A 13,737-nucleotide genomic window follows, 5' to 3' on the forward strand; every position below is an offset into this window, starting at 1 on the left:
GGTCGTTTTAACAATCTTGCATTGGGTCAAATGCCGTCTGACGTTTCTCCTACCGATTGTTAGACCGTTCTTGGCGCACTGATTTTGAATACGGATTACTCTGTTTACTTGATCAAAATGTAGGGTTTGACCATTCGACAGGGGATGCTCATTTCTATTAGGCACCTGATCCCTAGTGATTGCCCATATATATTTTGTACTGCTTATAGAAGTTATGCGATCACTGTTCGTTATCTTCACCTTTCATTCAAAATATTATCCTACTCCCAATTTAGACACAATTGCTCTAAAAGTGACGTTAAACGTTATTTCAACCACTTAGCTTTCAGGTTTCTATAACTCATATTAAGAACAATGGGCCAAATATTGACGACGTACAGGACATGACATTCTATTATGAACACGTCACGGAACTTCCTAGTAATTTATTAACTAAATTGCTGAAAGTTAGCTTGTATCCAGACAAGTCAAAAGAATGCACAGCATCCAAGCGTGGCGAGTAAAATGTGTTTTAGATACCCCATATTTACCAGGACGAAGTCTTAACAACGCAAAGCAAATCTGACATGAATAAATCAGCAGGTGTAGATTTCATTAGTCCCCGTATCATATAATTCTCTATGAATGCAATATCTAAACCCATTGCCGATCTTATTAATGCTAGCATCACTAATGACATTTTTCATTCACTTCTGAAAGAAACTAAAATCATCCCTATATACAAATACAAATATTTATTGGCACAAACACAATTACATTAATTGGCAAGGGCTCGTATAAAAAAGCCAACAAAATGATCCAAGTAACTATCAACCAATATCCATCTTTATCAGAAATCATTGAAACACATTTAGCTAATCAGGTGCATGAATTAAAAAAAAATGTTTTATCATATTTAGGAACTCAGTCTGGTTTAAAGGAATTGCCTTGTTGCCAAACATCACTAACTGACACAAACGTACTGACACCTGGTTTTATGGAATGAATAGTGAAAACCTCGTTGGCATTATGTTTCCAGATTTCCGTAAAGCACTTAACTTAGTCAGTCATGATATCCTACAAAAATTAAGGTCCTATAACTATGATTCACACACAATGCAATTGGTTCAGTCTGATATTCAAAAGACATATTCTAAGCTGTGGAAATTTGCACATGGTCTGATATCCTACCCATCACAACAGGGAAACCACAAAGGTATATTTTAGAACCACTTGGATTTTTATTGCATACTCAATGACCTTTCGTTATACGTAAACTCAACTTAACAAGATTGCGAACACAGACAGATCAAAGTATATCCTTATATGTACACAACAAAAGATGTCTACGATATAATATACAGTGTTTAATGCAAAAATGTGTTGCGAAACATTAGAATCCGTTGATATTGAAAAAGATATAAAAATTTCAAAAAGATCAATCTCTTGAGCATGGTTATCATATATATTATGTTCGTACATCTTTAACATATAAGCTATCTACATTGCATAGAATTAAGAAAAGAGGTCCACTGATCTTATCGGTCATCTGAATACTAGTGAAAAAGTATCACCACTTCCATGGGCAATGGAATCTAGAAAAGAATTCCTGTTCTGAATATCTAAGCTAGATTCTAATGTTCAGCAACAGTATAAACAAGATGTGTTCTTAAAACTTCACTGTTCTCAAAAGTGCATACATTGATGAAAGGCTTCAAATGATAGGTGTGTTAACATTAAAATATCAAAAGATATTACTAATTTGGACTCATCCTAAAGTCATAACCCTAGGTTATGAAACTGACCATTTCTTGTACATCCTTTACTGCTATCTCTATATATGCATTTAGATTTTATACAGTATCAGCAAACTTATACATACTATATACTAACTTTGGCCCCACCCTGTATATATAAAGTGTTCATCAAGATCAATCTCTTCATTATGGTTTTCACATCTATTTTTTCGTAAATCTTTAACATACAAGTTATCTACATTGCATAGAATTAAGAAAAGTCTACAATGAAAGGTGAAGATAACGAATAATAACCAATGTCATAAAACTTATAAACACTACAAAATAGATAGTAGGACAAACACGGACCCCTGGACACACTAAAAGTGGTATCAGATGCCTAGGAGTAGTAAACACTCCCTGTCGCCCTGTCACACCCGCCGTGAGCCATATGTCCTGATCAGGTAAACGTAGTCAAAACCAATGTGCCAAGAACGGCGTAACAATGAGTATGAAACACCTTAGACAGCACTAGACCCGATGATGGATTGTATTGGCAAACTAAATCGTTATAACGAGCATATAATTTGCGAAATGCTGACTTTAAACTCGACAGTTGAAACCTCGTCACCCTCAACTTGTTTGTCAATAGCCTGCCTCGATTCCAAAACTGACCATACACAGAACCACCGTGCTTTTGCGTATCCATTCAGTTGAGAGATATAAACACCATCTGTAGTTGATAATGGAATATTGCGACAAAAATATGGGAAGTTGACGATGGAGAAACTGAAATCTTCATATGAATATAAAACAGGTTAGCTAACAAAAAAGTACAGTTCATGTCCATGGGAATTCAAACAGACTGTTGGAAGACCTGATTACCAAAGACCACAACTATATTGTCATTGAGGAACTCCTGCATATTTTTTGTATCTTTTATTTGTAAGGGTTTTTATGTAGCTTAGGACTTCAGTATAGGTACGATGAATAATATCCATCCGACCCATTGGCCGGAATATCAAATGTGTCTAAAACTATGAGTCAGATTATGAAAGTGATCACTGTTTAAAAACTTCTTCCTAATAATACAAATATATTGCTACGGCCTTCAATTTCACATTTAGATGTATCGACGACGTTTTATTTATCAATAATTATAATATTCATTCATATGTCGATTCGATATATCCTTGTGAAGTCGAAATAAAATACACCACATAGTCGTACACTTCTTCATGCTTAAATGTTTTGCTGAAAGTAGATATCAACGGCAAACTGACAACTTGATGACAAAACGGATTACTTTAGCTTCTCTATCGGCCCGTGTTTATGTAGCAATATCCCATTATCATCTGCATATGATGTTTATAGGTTTTCTGAATACTAGATCAAATTCAAAGGTCAAGGTCACAAGGGTAAAAATGATGATACCAACAGTCTTGTCAAATAGAATATGAATATGGAATATGGGTCGTATCACCCATGATTTTAAAAGTTATAAACAAGGTTCAAGTTTCAGACAAACAGGAAAAACAAGAGGTACTGTGAGCAATGTTCACTACGAATACCCCCCCCCCCCCCCCCCCCGCTTACCCCAATCTCTCAAAGGGTGTTGGTAATAGGTATAAACTACCTCTTTTCTGAGTGTAAAAAACAAATGGCATGACAAACTGAACCATATTACTACTTCAATGTCCAGTGTGTTTGACCTTTGACCTTTGACCCCAAAATCGATAGGGCACATCTTCATCCCATGGGTAGTCCATATGTATGATATGGTGACTGTAGGTGGAAAGGATAACGCTTTAGAGCCCGGAAACCATATTGCTACTTCAATGTCCAGTACGCTTGACCTTTGACCTTTTGATCCCAAAATCGATAGGGAACATCTTCATCCCATGGGTAGTCCATATATATGATATGGTGACGGTAGGTGGAAAAGATAATTCTTTAGAGCCCGGAAACCATTGCGTCTACAGACGGACGGACGGACAGACAGACGGACGGACAGACAGACGGACAACCCGATTCCAGTATATCCCGTATAACAATGTTCCTCAAAGTTGGAGAGGCATCAAAACACTTTAATGAATACAATTTAAAAACACTTGTTAATTGATATGATTTAATGTCGTCCTGCTAATCTTGAAAAGAATTTGTTTCAATTACCTGTATCTCCTAAATTAGACTTTCATCTCCTATTATTGGTAAACCCAAAAGGTATGTTTTGGGTCACTAAATTAAAGAAAAACTACACTTTGTACTACCTGAAAAATACTTGCATATCAATTTGACTAATCATTTCCTTGATGTCTAGAGAAAAAAATATTTTTAAAAATGTTCCCTATGCAAGGTGAAGATAACGAACAGTGATAAATCTCATAACTCCTACAAGCAATACAAAATAGATAGTTGGGCAAACACACACCCCTGGACACACCAGAGGCGGGATCAGGTGCCTAGGAGGAGTAAGCATCCCCTGTTGACCGGTCACACCCGCCGTGAGCCCCATATCCTGATCAGGTAAACGGAGTTATCCGCAGTCAAAATCAGTGTGCCAAGAACGGCTTAACAATCGGTATGAAACACGTCAGACAGCATTTGACCCAATGCGAGGTTGTATTGACGAACTAGATCGTTATAGCGACCATAGAATTTGCGAAATGCTGACTTCAATCGAGACTGTTGAAATCCCTGTACCATCTTCCCATGTCAAACTTTGATTCCCTATCCTGGTCTCATCCTTCCCAAGGGTCATGGTCATGATTTAAACCAACTCGAAGCTGCTCTACCTAGGAAGGTTTGCAGATAAATTACTTTTCGTACCTCCGGGAACCGTGATTTCAACCAACTTGAATGTACACTATGTCAGCAAAATGTCAGGCAAATTTAAACTTTTCTAGACTAGACTATCAGGAGAACATTTAAGTGGGTCATTCAAATATTCTAAAGATAGTCTGGACCACACCCTACTTTAGTCTTTTCTTGAATATTTTCCCTTTGAAAGGGGTATAACTCTGTGTTTGAACACATTTGATTTTTATTCACTCAAGTATGATTTATTGCAAGTTTTATTGGAATTGGCGAATTCGTTCTGGGAAAAGTACAAATTGTTAAACGTTTACAGACGGACAGACAGACGGATGGGCTCTGGACAAAATGTGGAAAAAGATCACTTAATCGTCTAGCTCTAAAAAGAGGAACTTACGTATTTTTTTCACTTTATCTAGAATGCAGTTCTCTCTTTCTCTACTGTCGCAGTAGTCACTGTCGATAATATGCTCCACCATGATATGACGTATTGCATCAATTCCAAGTATCTTGATAAAGGACTCCTCAAGTCCCTCCGTTAGGTACATACATCGTTCATCTGTATCTCTTTGGTACCACCACGTACGTACATACTCCAACAACGAGTCTACTGACGACAATCTGAAGTAGTTATCATAGTCCTCGACAGTGTTTAGACAATTCTGGACAAAGTAACTCATCACCTGATGGCGGACATCGTCTGACGCGAACCCAACGGAGCTATTGTTCTTTTGGTATGTCAGTACTTTGTCATTTTCAATCAATTCCTTAATGACATCGTGTTCGTCGACTATAGAGTCGTTCTGCAGGACTGGAAATACTTCTCCCAGAGCTCTTGTTTTATCTTTCCATGATGAATTTAAAGACGCATTGTATTTCTCTGATGTCAAGATGTGGATAAGGATGCTCCATTTTTGTCTGGAGAGTGACAGTCCATACAAATCTGAAATATAATTGGGCATATCATATAATGTTGCTCAAATTCACTTCTAAGAACAAAAACATTAGGTATAAAATTCGACACTGTCATCAAATTTGTTTACCTCAATTGAAAGGTTACAATCGACAGATTTTATAACTCCTTAATTATTACTGTTTTCTCAACTTGTCTTTTCTTTCTATGAATTTATCCATGCTTTTCAAGAATCAAGTACATTGTTAAAAGTTCAATGTGATATGCATTTGGAGGGGCTTTTGGGATCCATTTCTTTAGAAGGTAGTAAATTTTTACCACAAGTTAGTCCGATTAATAAAGATGCGTAAGTATTTGGATTGGCCTAATTGCGTTATGAAGTGAAGTACGACTGGACTTTAATCTCAAAATAACCTAAACATTAAATTTAAAAATATCTTAGTTGGAGACACAATTTGAGGACGTGGATGCCACATTTTTCATTCCTTGGAAACTATGATAACATAAATTGGATTGAAAATGAAAGGTGACGATATCGAATAGTGATCAAGCTCACAACTCCCATAAGTAACATGATATAGAGAGTTGGGCAAACACTGACCCCTGGCTACTATCACAATTTTTAAATTATGTCCAATACAGCGAAAAACAAATGTAAAGTGGGGGGAGGGGGCAATATATCTCAAATCTAAACGTCGTGATAGAAAATATACAAGTTCCTAGTATTTTAACAGTTCTGATTTACAATCAGAATAAGACCCAAAAATATATATTAACCTATCTGTCCATTGTTTTTGGTGTTTTACACTGTGATTCTCATAACGTCAACACCATGACGTTAGCATCATGACGTTATTTAGTTTTCATGCTGAAAAACAATACAAAGTTTAAACGACAGTAAAACGATAACTAGAAAAGATATTGTTTTGAAATAAATTGTTTAATGACCTATAAATCTTAGAGCATCATATATGAAAGTATCCTTTATTTTTTGCGAAAGGGCCGATTTTAGTACTTTGTGGCTCTAGTCCTTTATTTACATTGATAGTTCGGTTAACGCATTTTTGGTTAAGCATTGACAAAGAAAATTAGCTAATCATACATACATGGACGAACAGGTTTTTTTTAAAACAAGCAGATTATGAAGTTTTATACTAGAATTAAAAAATATTCTACTTCAAATGAAAATCAATGATATTGTAAATTATATTCTATTAAATATGTCTATGCTTGTGCACTGTATAGAAATGATAATTCATACCATTAATATATAAATGCATACATATTACTCGTCTGCAAGAAGAAATGATGTCATAACTTGAGCATGTATGTAGAAAGCGTCGTCCACTAATGATGAATAATACTCTAATGTTTTTCCCCAATAAAGGACGATAAAGAACTGATATAATGTATATATTTTACTGTGCTTAAATGTTAATTTTGTTCATGAAAATCAAAAAATGTTGCGAGATAATGGTATGGTTTCTGCCTCTTTTATTGTTTGCAGGTAAAAATTAGCAGGTAAGAATAAGAAAAAAAGTTTCAATCAATATGCATGAAATTTTGTATAAAGATTTAGTATTTTCGGCAATAATTTAAAAATTGAATCTCCAACCCCACTCTTTTAAGTTTCATTTTGAATTTCATAAGAAGACTTGAAAAAAATTATGCGAAATTTAGAAATGGATTTTACTCCTAATATGTCATACTAAAGGCCAAGGTTTTCAACCGGTTGGTTTTCCTCAGGCAAGTTAAGTGAGGGGCGGAAGTAATTTAAGGCAGGTGTGAAGCTTCAAGGCCGAGATAACCCTGCTAGCTTGTATATGTACAAATACACGGAATATTATCTGTGTTACCTGCATTACCTGTACGTTTTTGTATGATTGAAAACTCCATGGTAGTGGGCTTTTTTTTTTGCAGATTAATCGAAACGTTGATAATTAAATCTAATGAATCAAACGTAAAAATTAAAGCTCGATAAATTTATTTTATATAAATGACAACCTTAGCCATTGGAAACTTAGGCAAACTATTCGTTATTCAAAGTTTTTTGTATTCATTTGACTGCCTTTGTTCGTCGGATACCCAGTATCTGACGATGTTTGACTGCCAAACATACAGTTTCCGACGAGAGTTTCTGCGTACTGCGGTAGATTGTCTGGCTATGTACAGTTGATGTCCCATGTCCCATGATGACTATATATTCCAAAACAGCTTAGAAAGTTTTATTCTGTTTGAATTAGTTTTTTTCTGGACGCACACCAGAATTCTCTGGCTACCTAAGTTGTCTTTGTGACTCGATATGGCCATAGCGCATGGCCTACACAAACAGGACATTCGCATTTTCCAACAGTTCCTTAAAAACTGGTCTACACGAAGATTTTTTTCTTCCTATGGATCCCAATCCAACCATTAAACACAAGAAAGAGTCCTTATCGCGATTAATTTCTCTTCCGATAAGTTGAACTTTTGCCGCCTTGTTTCAAGGGGAAAATTACCCTTATAAATTTTCAACTGAGTGTAAACAAGATTTCCTTAGCATACAATGCATTTACTCATAATTAATCTGTTTAACATTAAATCGATGTCCGTGTAAATTATATTCAACAATTCATAATAATTATCAAAACCCTAACCCTAACCCTATATTATTTTATAATTCATGTACTAATTGTTATTATTGTGTAAATCTCTCTACATGAAAAAACCAAAACCGTTTCCCTATCAAGCTGGACTACGCGGTCAGCATCAAACGATTACACGGACGCCTCGATCGCCAGTTAAGATAGATAAGTAGCTAAGTACTTCGTTACTAGCTTGAAAATACGGATGCATATTTAATTGCTGTTACAAAATTTAGAAATTCATTTCAAAATTAAGGATTATCTCCCTCATGCATAGCTCTTATCCTTGGACGAATTTGGCTCCACTGTTTTTGGCACGCTGTTTGTGGCTATATTTAGCTCTAAAACTTCATAGTTATTTCAGATTTCAAAGATTTCGGTTGATCATGACTGAAGAGACATTATTTGTCGAAATGCGCATCTGGTGCATCAAAATTGGTACCGTATACGTTTTACATTATGACCCCTGGGTCGCAGGCCTCTGCTGGTGGACTGTTAGTCCCCGAGGGTCTCTACAGCCCAGTAGCTAAGTACTTCGTTACTAGATTGAAAATACGGATGCATATTTAATTGCTGTTATAAAATTTAGAAATTCGTTTCAAAATCAAGGATTGTCTCCCTCACGCATAGCTCTTATCCTTAGACGAATTTGACTCCACTTTTTTGGCACACTGTTTTTCCCTATCATAGCTCTAAAACTTCATTGTTATTTCGGATTTCAAACATTTCGGTTGAGCATGACTGAAGAGACATTATTTGTCGAAATGCGCATCTGGTGCATCAAAATTGGTACCGTATAAGTTTTACATTATGTCCCCTGGGTCGAGGCCTCTGCTGGTGGACTGTTATTCCCCGAGGGTCTCTACAGCCCAGTAGCTAAGTACTTCGTTACTAGCTTGAACATACGGATGCATATTTAATTGCTGTTACAAAATTTAGAAATTCATTTCAAAATTAAGGATTATCTCCCTCATGCATAGCTCTTATCCTTGGACGAATTTGGCTCCACTTTTTGGCACGCTGTTTTTGGCTATATTTAGCTCTAAAACTTCATTGTTATTTCGGATTTCAAAGATTTCGGTTGAGCTTGACTGAAGAGACATTATTTGTCGAAATGCGCATCTGGTGAATCAAAATTGGTACCGTATAAGTTTTACATAAGGTATACACAAAGACTAGAAACTAAATGTCCATCAATTTCTAGCATCCAATCTTAAGCTTAATTTCTCCTGATTGACAAGGGTTCACAGACCAGGTAAATTTGAAGGCGGTGCTTATTTTCTCGGCCTTTAAGCTCTCAAATGCAATATCATGAACTTTTTCGCATATCAAGTACAAAAACATTATCATTTATTTCCTTAACTTGCATTAACTTTTTTTACTGTATTGTTAGAATAAATTTGTATATCTAACTGATTTGTAATGCCTACGTTGTTTTGACACCAACATGTAAATCAAGTTTAATTGAATAAAGTTCAAGTGCAAAAATATCATGTTTGGGTCACTGTAGCTCAATAACAAGCGTTACGATCGCAGTTTTTGTTTTTAATTTCCTAATTCTCCTTCAGTGTAGAAATCAAAAATACATCCACCCACCCCCCACCCCCCCCCCCCCCCAAATGACTTTACTCCAAATCGCAGGTGTGAACCTCTTTAAGAAACAACTATATGCCTAATAATTCATCATATTTCCGTTTATTTTTGTCTAAGGATTGTATTGTGTCTTAGTAGTCTTTCCTCTTGCTCGACATTTTCTGATAACAAATATCAATACCCCATGTCTGCGTTGTAATTCTTTACATGATATCATCCCATCCATCCTTAAATCATATAGAAAGAACCATATTCAAATTTTCAAAATGAAAATGTTACTATCTCACATTCACGTTGCATATACACAATATGCTGCCAACGGACACAATTTTATTAGTTAAAGAATTGTAGCATTATGACTTGGGTCATACGATATCAGCGTGCGATCGGAAGGATCCACCAGGCACCGCATTATACCACCAGGATACCTGTATACAGTTCAATAGCCCAGCCCTGGAAAAGATCACTGGTGGATTACCGTTGTAAAATTATGACCGTCACTAAGGACTTAGGAAGAGATTCCTTGAGGGGTCACAATATATATGTGGACGAAAACTTATTCAAACTAATCAGGAAAGTGGTGTTTTTGAATTTTTAAAAATAAAAATTGTTACTTTACATAATTTATGTGATTTGTTAAGAGTTAATTTCTCCAGAATACTTAAAGTAAAATGATGAAAAAGTTAAAGTAAAACAAAAAGAGTGATGAAAATGTGAAGGTAATGAACAGTCATGAATTTCATATTGATTTCCATTAAAAAAAACATCCGAAAGTTTTGATGTATAAAAACGACAACGGCCATATTGAATATACTATACTACACCAACCAATTCTTGTTGCAAGGTGTAAATCAAATATACCGGGCGAACAACGGTGTCGGAAAATGTGTATTTATGTTCATCCAACTTCAAGTTTTTCTTACTTTTACAGGCCATATGTACTCGATATATATGTAGTTTACAATGATTTAGTAATCATTACTACGAGACGGATGAAACTGTTGTATATGTGATTCTCTCTCTCTCTCTCTCTCTCTCTCTCTCTCTCTCTCTCTCTCTCTCCAAATCATTACTGTTAGACATGGATCTATACATAAAAAGCTGAAAATGTTGATAAAATTGATAATATGCTCCCTCCCGCCTTACAAATAATATTTACTCTCCCCCTACACTAGGAATCTATAATTCGATGCTAAGTGTAATAATGATAATATAGTCTATTTTATAGTACACTTTTCAGAGTCTGTTCAACTCTTAATTCCTTCTTATTGTAAATCCATATTAATGATACATTATTAAGGTTAACGCAACATTCTGTAAGCGGTACACAATCAATCTGGCACGGTAGTTCAGTGGCAGAGCTTTTGCTTCGTAACCGGGAAGTCGTAAGTTGGAACCCCGCTCGTGCAGTTGCCGTGTCAAACCTCAGACGTAATAATAGTCAGTGACTGCTCCTTCACCAAACGTTCTGGATTTAGAAGTGATGTTAATGGGTTTTTCGGGTATTACCTTCAAAACGGAGGTTCCTTGGCTGGGTAGGATTTGGCACGCTAAAGAACCCACACTGTTACGGCCTGAAGCGCTAAACATCAATCTAAATTTGTAATACTTGACCTACAGCTGGTGATGGCCCATTATCAGTGAAAAATCCCAAACCGGACGTACAACAAAATCCAACATGTTCTATTTTGTCGATGTTGAAAATCCTAATTATTTTATTATTATTTTCCCAGCCTTCCATTTCTTAATTCATGGTCGTGATGGTGGTTGTGAGGGTTTGGGTAGTAGAGTAATATTTCTTGTGCATGTCTCAAATAATCCCAAATTTTAATTTCTTAAATTGTGTGGTATAACCTCAATAAATGGATTCGATTCATAACTTCGACCTGATATGTTTATACCATTCACGTCCACGTCAGGAAAAGTAAGGGATTGTTACCAAAAACATCTTTAAGTGCATACACTAGACTTACTCATGTCTCTATGTTTGATATAACCATTGCTGTCTTTAATACGCTATAGTAATGACAAATATATGTTTATTTAATGGACCAAACTTGTTGACAAAATCTATCCAATACATACGTATTTTGCTATCCATACGAAACGATCCTTATTAAATTAGATATGGATAAGTCTCGAAGCTATGCACTAAGGGAGTTGGGGTTCAATATATTGTTGTTTTTGGGATATGGCCACCCTTCCCCATGGGGATGCTAACTATAACAAACCAAGAATGTAGAGAAATTCTCGGTATCATTATTGGTTAGCGTAAGAGGAATTATGTAACCAGTATTCCCGGGAAAGGGGAAATAATCCCAATATATAACATCAACAATTTCTAAATACGAATGTTTTACTTCTCCTTAGATCAAATGCGTTTAATCGAACCCGCTAATCCAGCAGTTGGTGCCACATGTACATAATGTGGATACTTACCAAAACTAAGTTCTTTCATCTTTAACTTAAACATAGTGCTGGTTAAATATGCAACATATATGTACATAGTGTATGAAAAGGGTGCTATATACATATAGTATCATTATCATTTATGTTCCATTCAATTCTTTGGAGAACGTATACTATCCCCAGTTCTTTTCGGTTTAAAAAGCAAATCACTCAAAATTGATGCAGAAGTTCTTTTTCGAAATATCTATATATTACGACATGTTTATTGTTTGTGCACTTTTAACGACAGTCATCTGATCTTCAAGTTATTGTATAACATAACACGATATGTTTTATGATATGACACCTAATAATTGGTTAATCTTCTGAATAAAACGATTCTAAAGACTTACTTTTTGTTTTGTCCGAATTATCAAAGATTAGGAATGATCCAAGAGCACTGTTGTGACACATGGTACCGGGGGGCGACTGTCGCTGTGATTCAGATTTCTTTGTGAATTGTATTAATCGGTCTTTGGTATCTTTATCAAGATTGAATACATCATAGGGAAGGCACACTGAAATTATAAGTTGCAATACTCATAACACATTAGACACAAGATACCAAATTTCTAAATTTCTGAAATAATAAAAAAGAAACCGGCAACTTGAATTTCACTTTGTTCATAAAATGTGAATAACAATAGTAATCTGTGAATAAAACTTTATCAACTATTCTTATTTAGATATCTTAATATATTTCAATGTATATGAGGGGAAACCGAAACTGTACAGCTTGTAATTCTATTGATAGGTTCATATACAAATAATTGTCCTGTGTTATGATTGATATGAACATACACTAAAAGGGGGCGGGGTGCTAAAGTTTCACAACACAACTAGATTAAAGCCTTCCATAGTAAAATGTACAATAATCATGGGGTAAAATTACACCTTAAATTCACAGGTATCATTACACTTGTTACGGTTAAACACCGAAACGATAGTACCCATATGTTGACTGTGACTGAACTACCGTACATTCCCCTCATGGTAATTTCCTGTGACGTCAGTTGAATATCACGTAATACCTCGATTTTGGAAAATAGCAAGAGGTCCTACTTGTGAACAACAGTTCGGGTTCATGCTGGTAACAAGATGAATTTTTAGTAATATACTAAGAAATAAATAAAAATCCTTAACATGGAAATTGCCTGTTGGGAACTAATGTATACTCAAACTAAACATGCTAAAAGTTATCAACATATCAACAGTCATCACATCGAATTACCGGGGTTGTCAACATTCCTATGTATATCATGCTGTTAAGATACAAGACAGAAATTGCTCCCCGCACTTTTCAATTGCATAAATACATCTAGATTTTATTCCAGAAAAATTTGAATTTTTATTATAGCAGATAAACCTGAACTTTGCCACTGTGTCTGTAGTATGAGCTTATTTATGTATATGAGGGAATTTTTAAACGCATCAGTCATTCAGATTAGGGGCGATTTCAAGGTCACAATACAACATGAATATCACCTTCGTGTACACTATATATCAAAAATGGAGAATTATTTGATATCATCAAGGAATAATATATATAAACAATTGACAAGAAATGTTTTCACGTATACAGCTTATCATTTGATAACAGTAGTAAACAAGAGGTACTGTGAGCAATGGT

At 35.3% G+C, this 13,737-nt stretch overlaps 1 protein-coding gene across 1 annotated transcript in view; it reads right to left on the bottom strand.

Annotated features, from left to right (window-relative positions):
• The window catches only part of LOC125673047 (uncharacterized), a 424,666-nt gene that overhangs the window by 20,601 nt on the left and 390,328 nt on the right, over positions 1 to 13,737 (bottom strand). Inside the window, exons 13-14 of the mRNA XM_056159423.1 lie at positions 12,461 to 12,625; positions 4,927 to 5,472 (exon numbers count right to left, since the gene is read on the bottom strand). Coding sequence (XP_056015398.1) covers positions 4,927 to 5,472; positions 12,461 to 12,625 — 711 coding nt within the window. The remainder of the gene's footprint in view (positions 1 to 4,926; positions 5,473 to 12,460; positions 12,626 to 13,737) is intronic.

The sequence above is a fragment of the Ostrea edulis genome, chromosome 3 (assembly GCF_947568905.1).
Source record: "Ostrea edulis chromosome 3, xbOstEdul1.1, whole genome shotgun sequence".
Classification (NCBI taxonomy): Eukaryota; Metazoa; Mollusca; class Bivalvia; order Ostreida; family Ostreidae; genus Ostrea; species Ostrea edulis.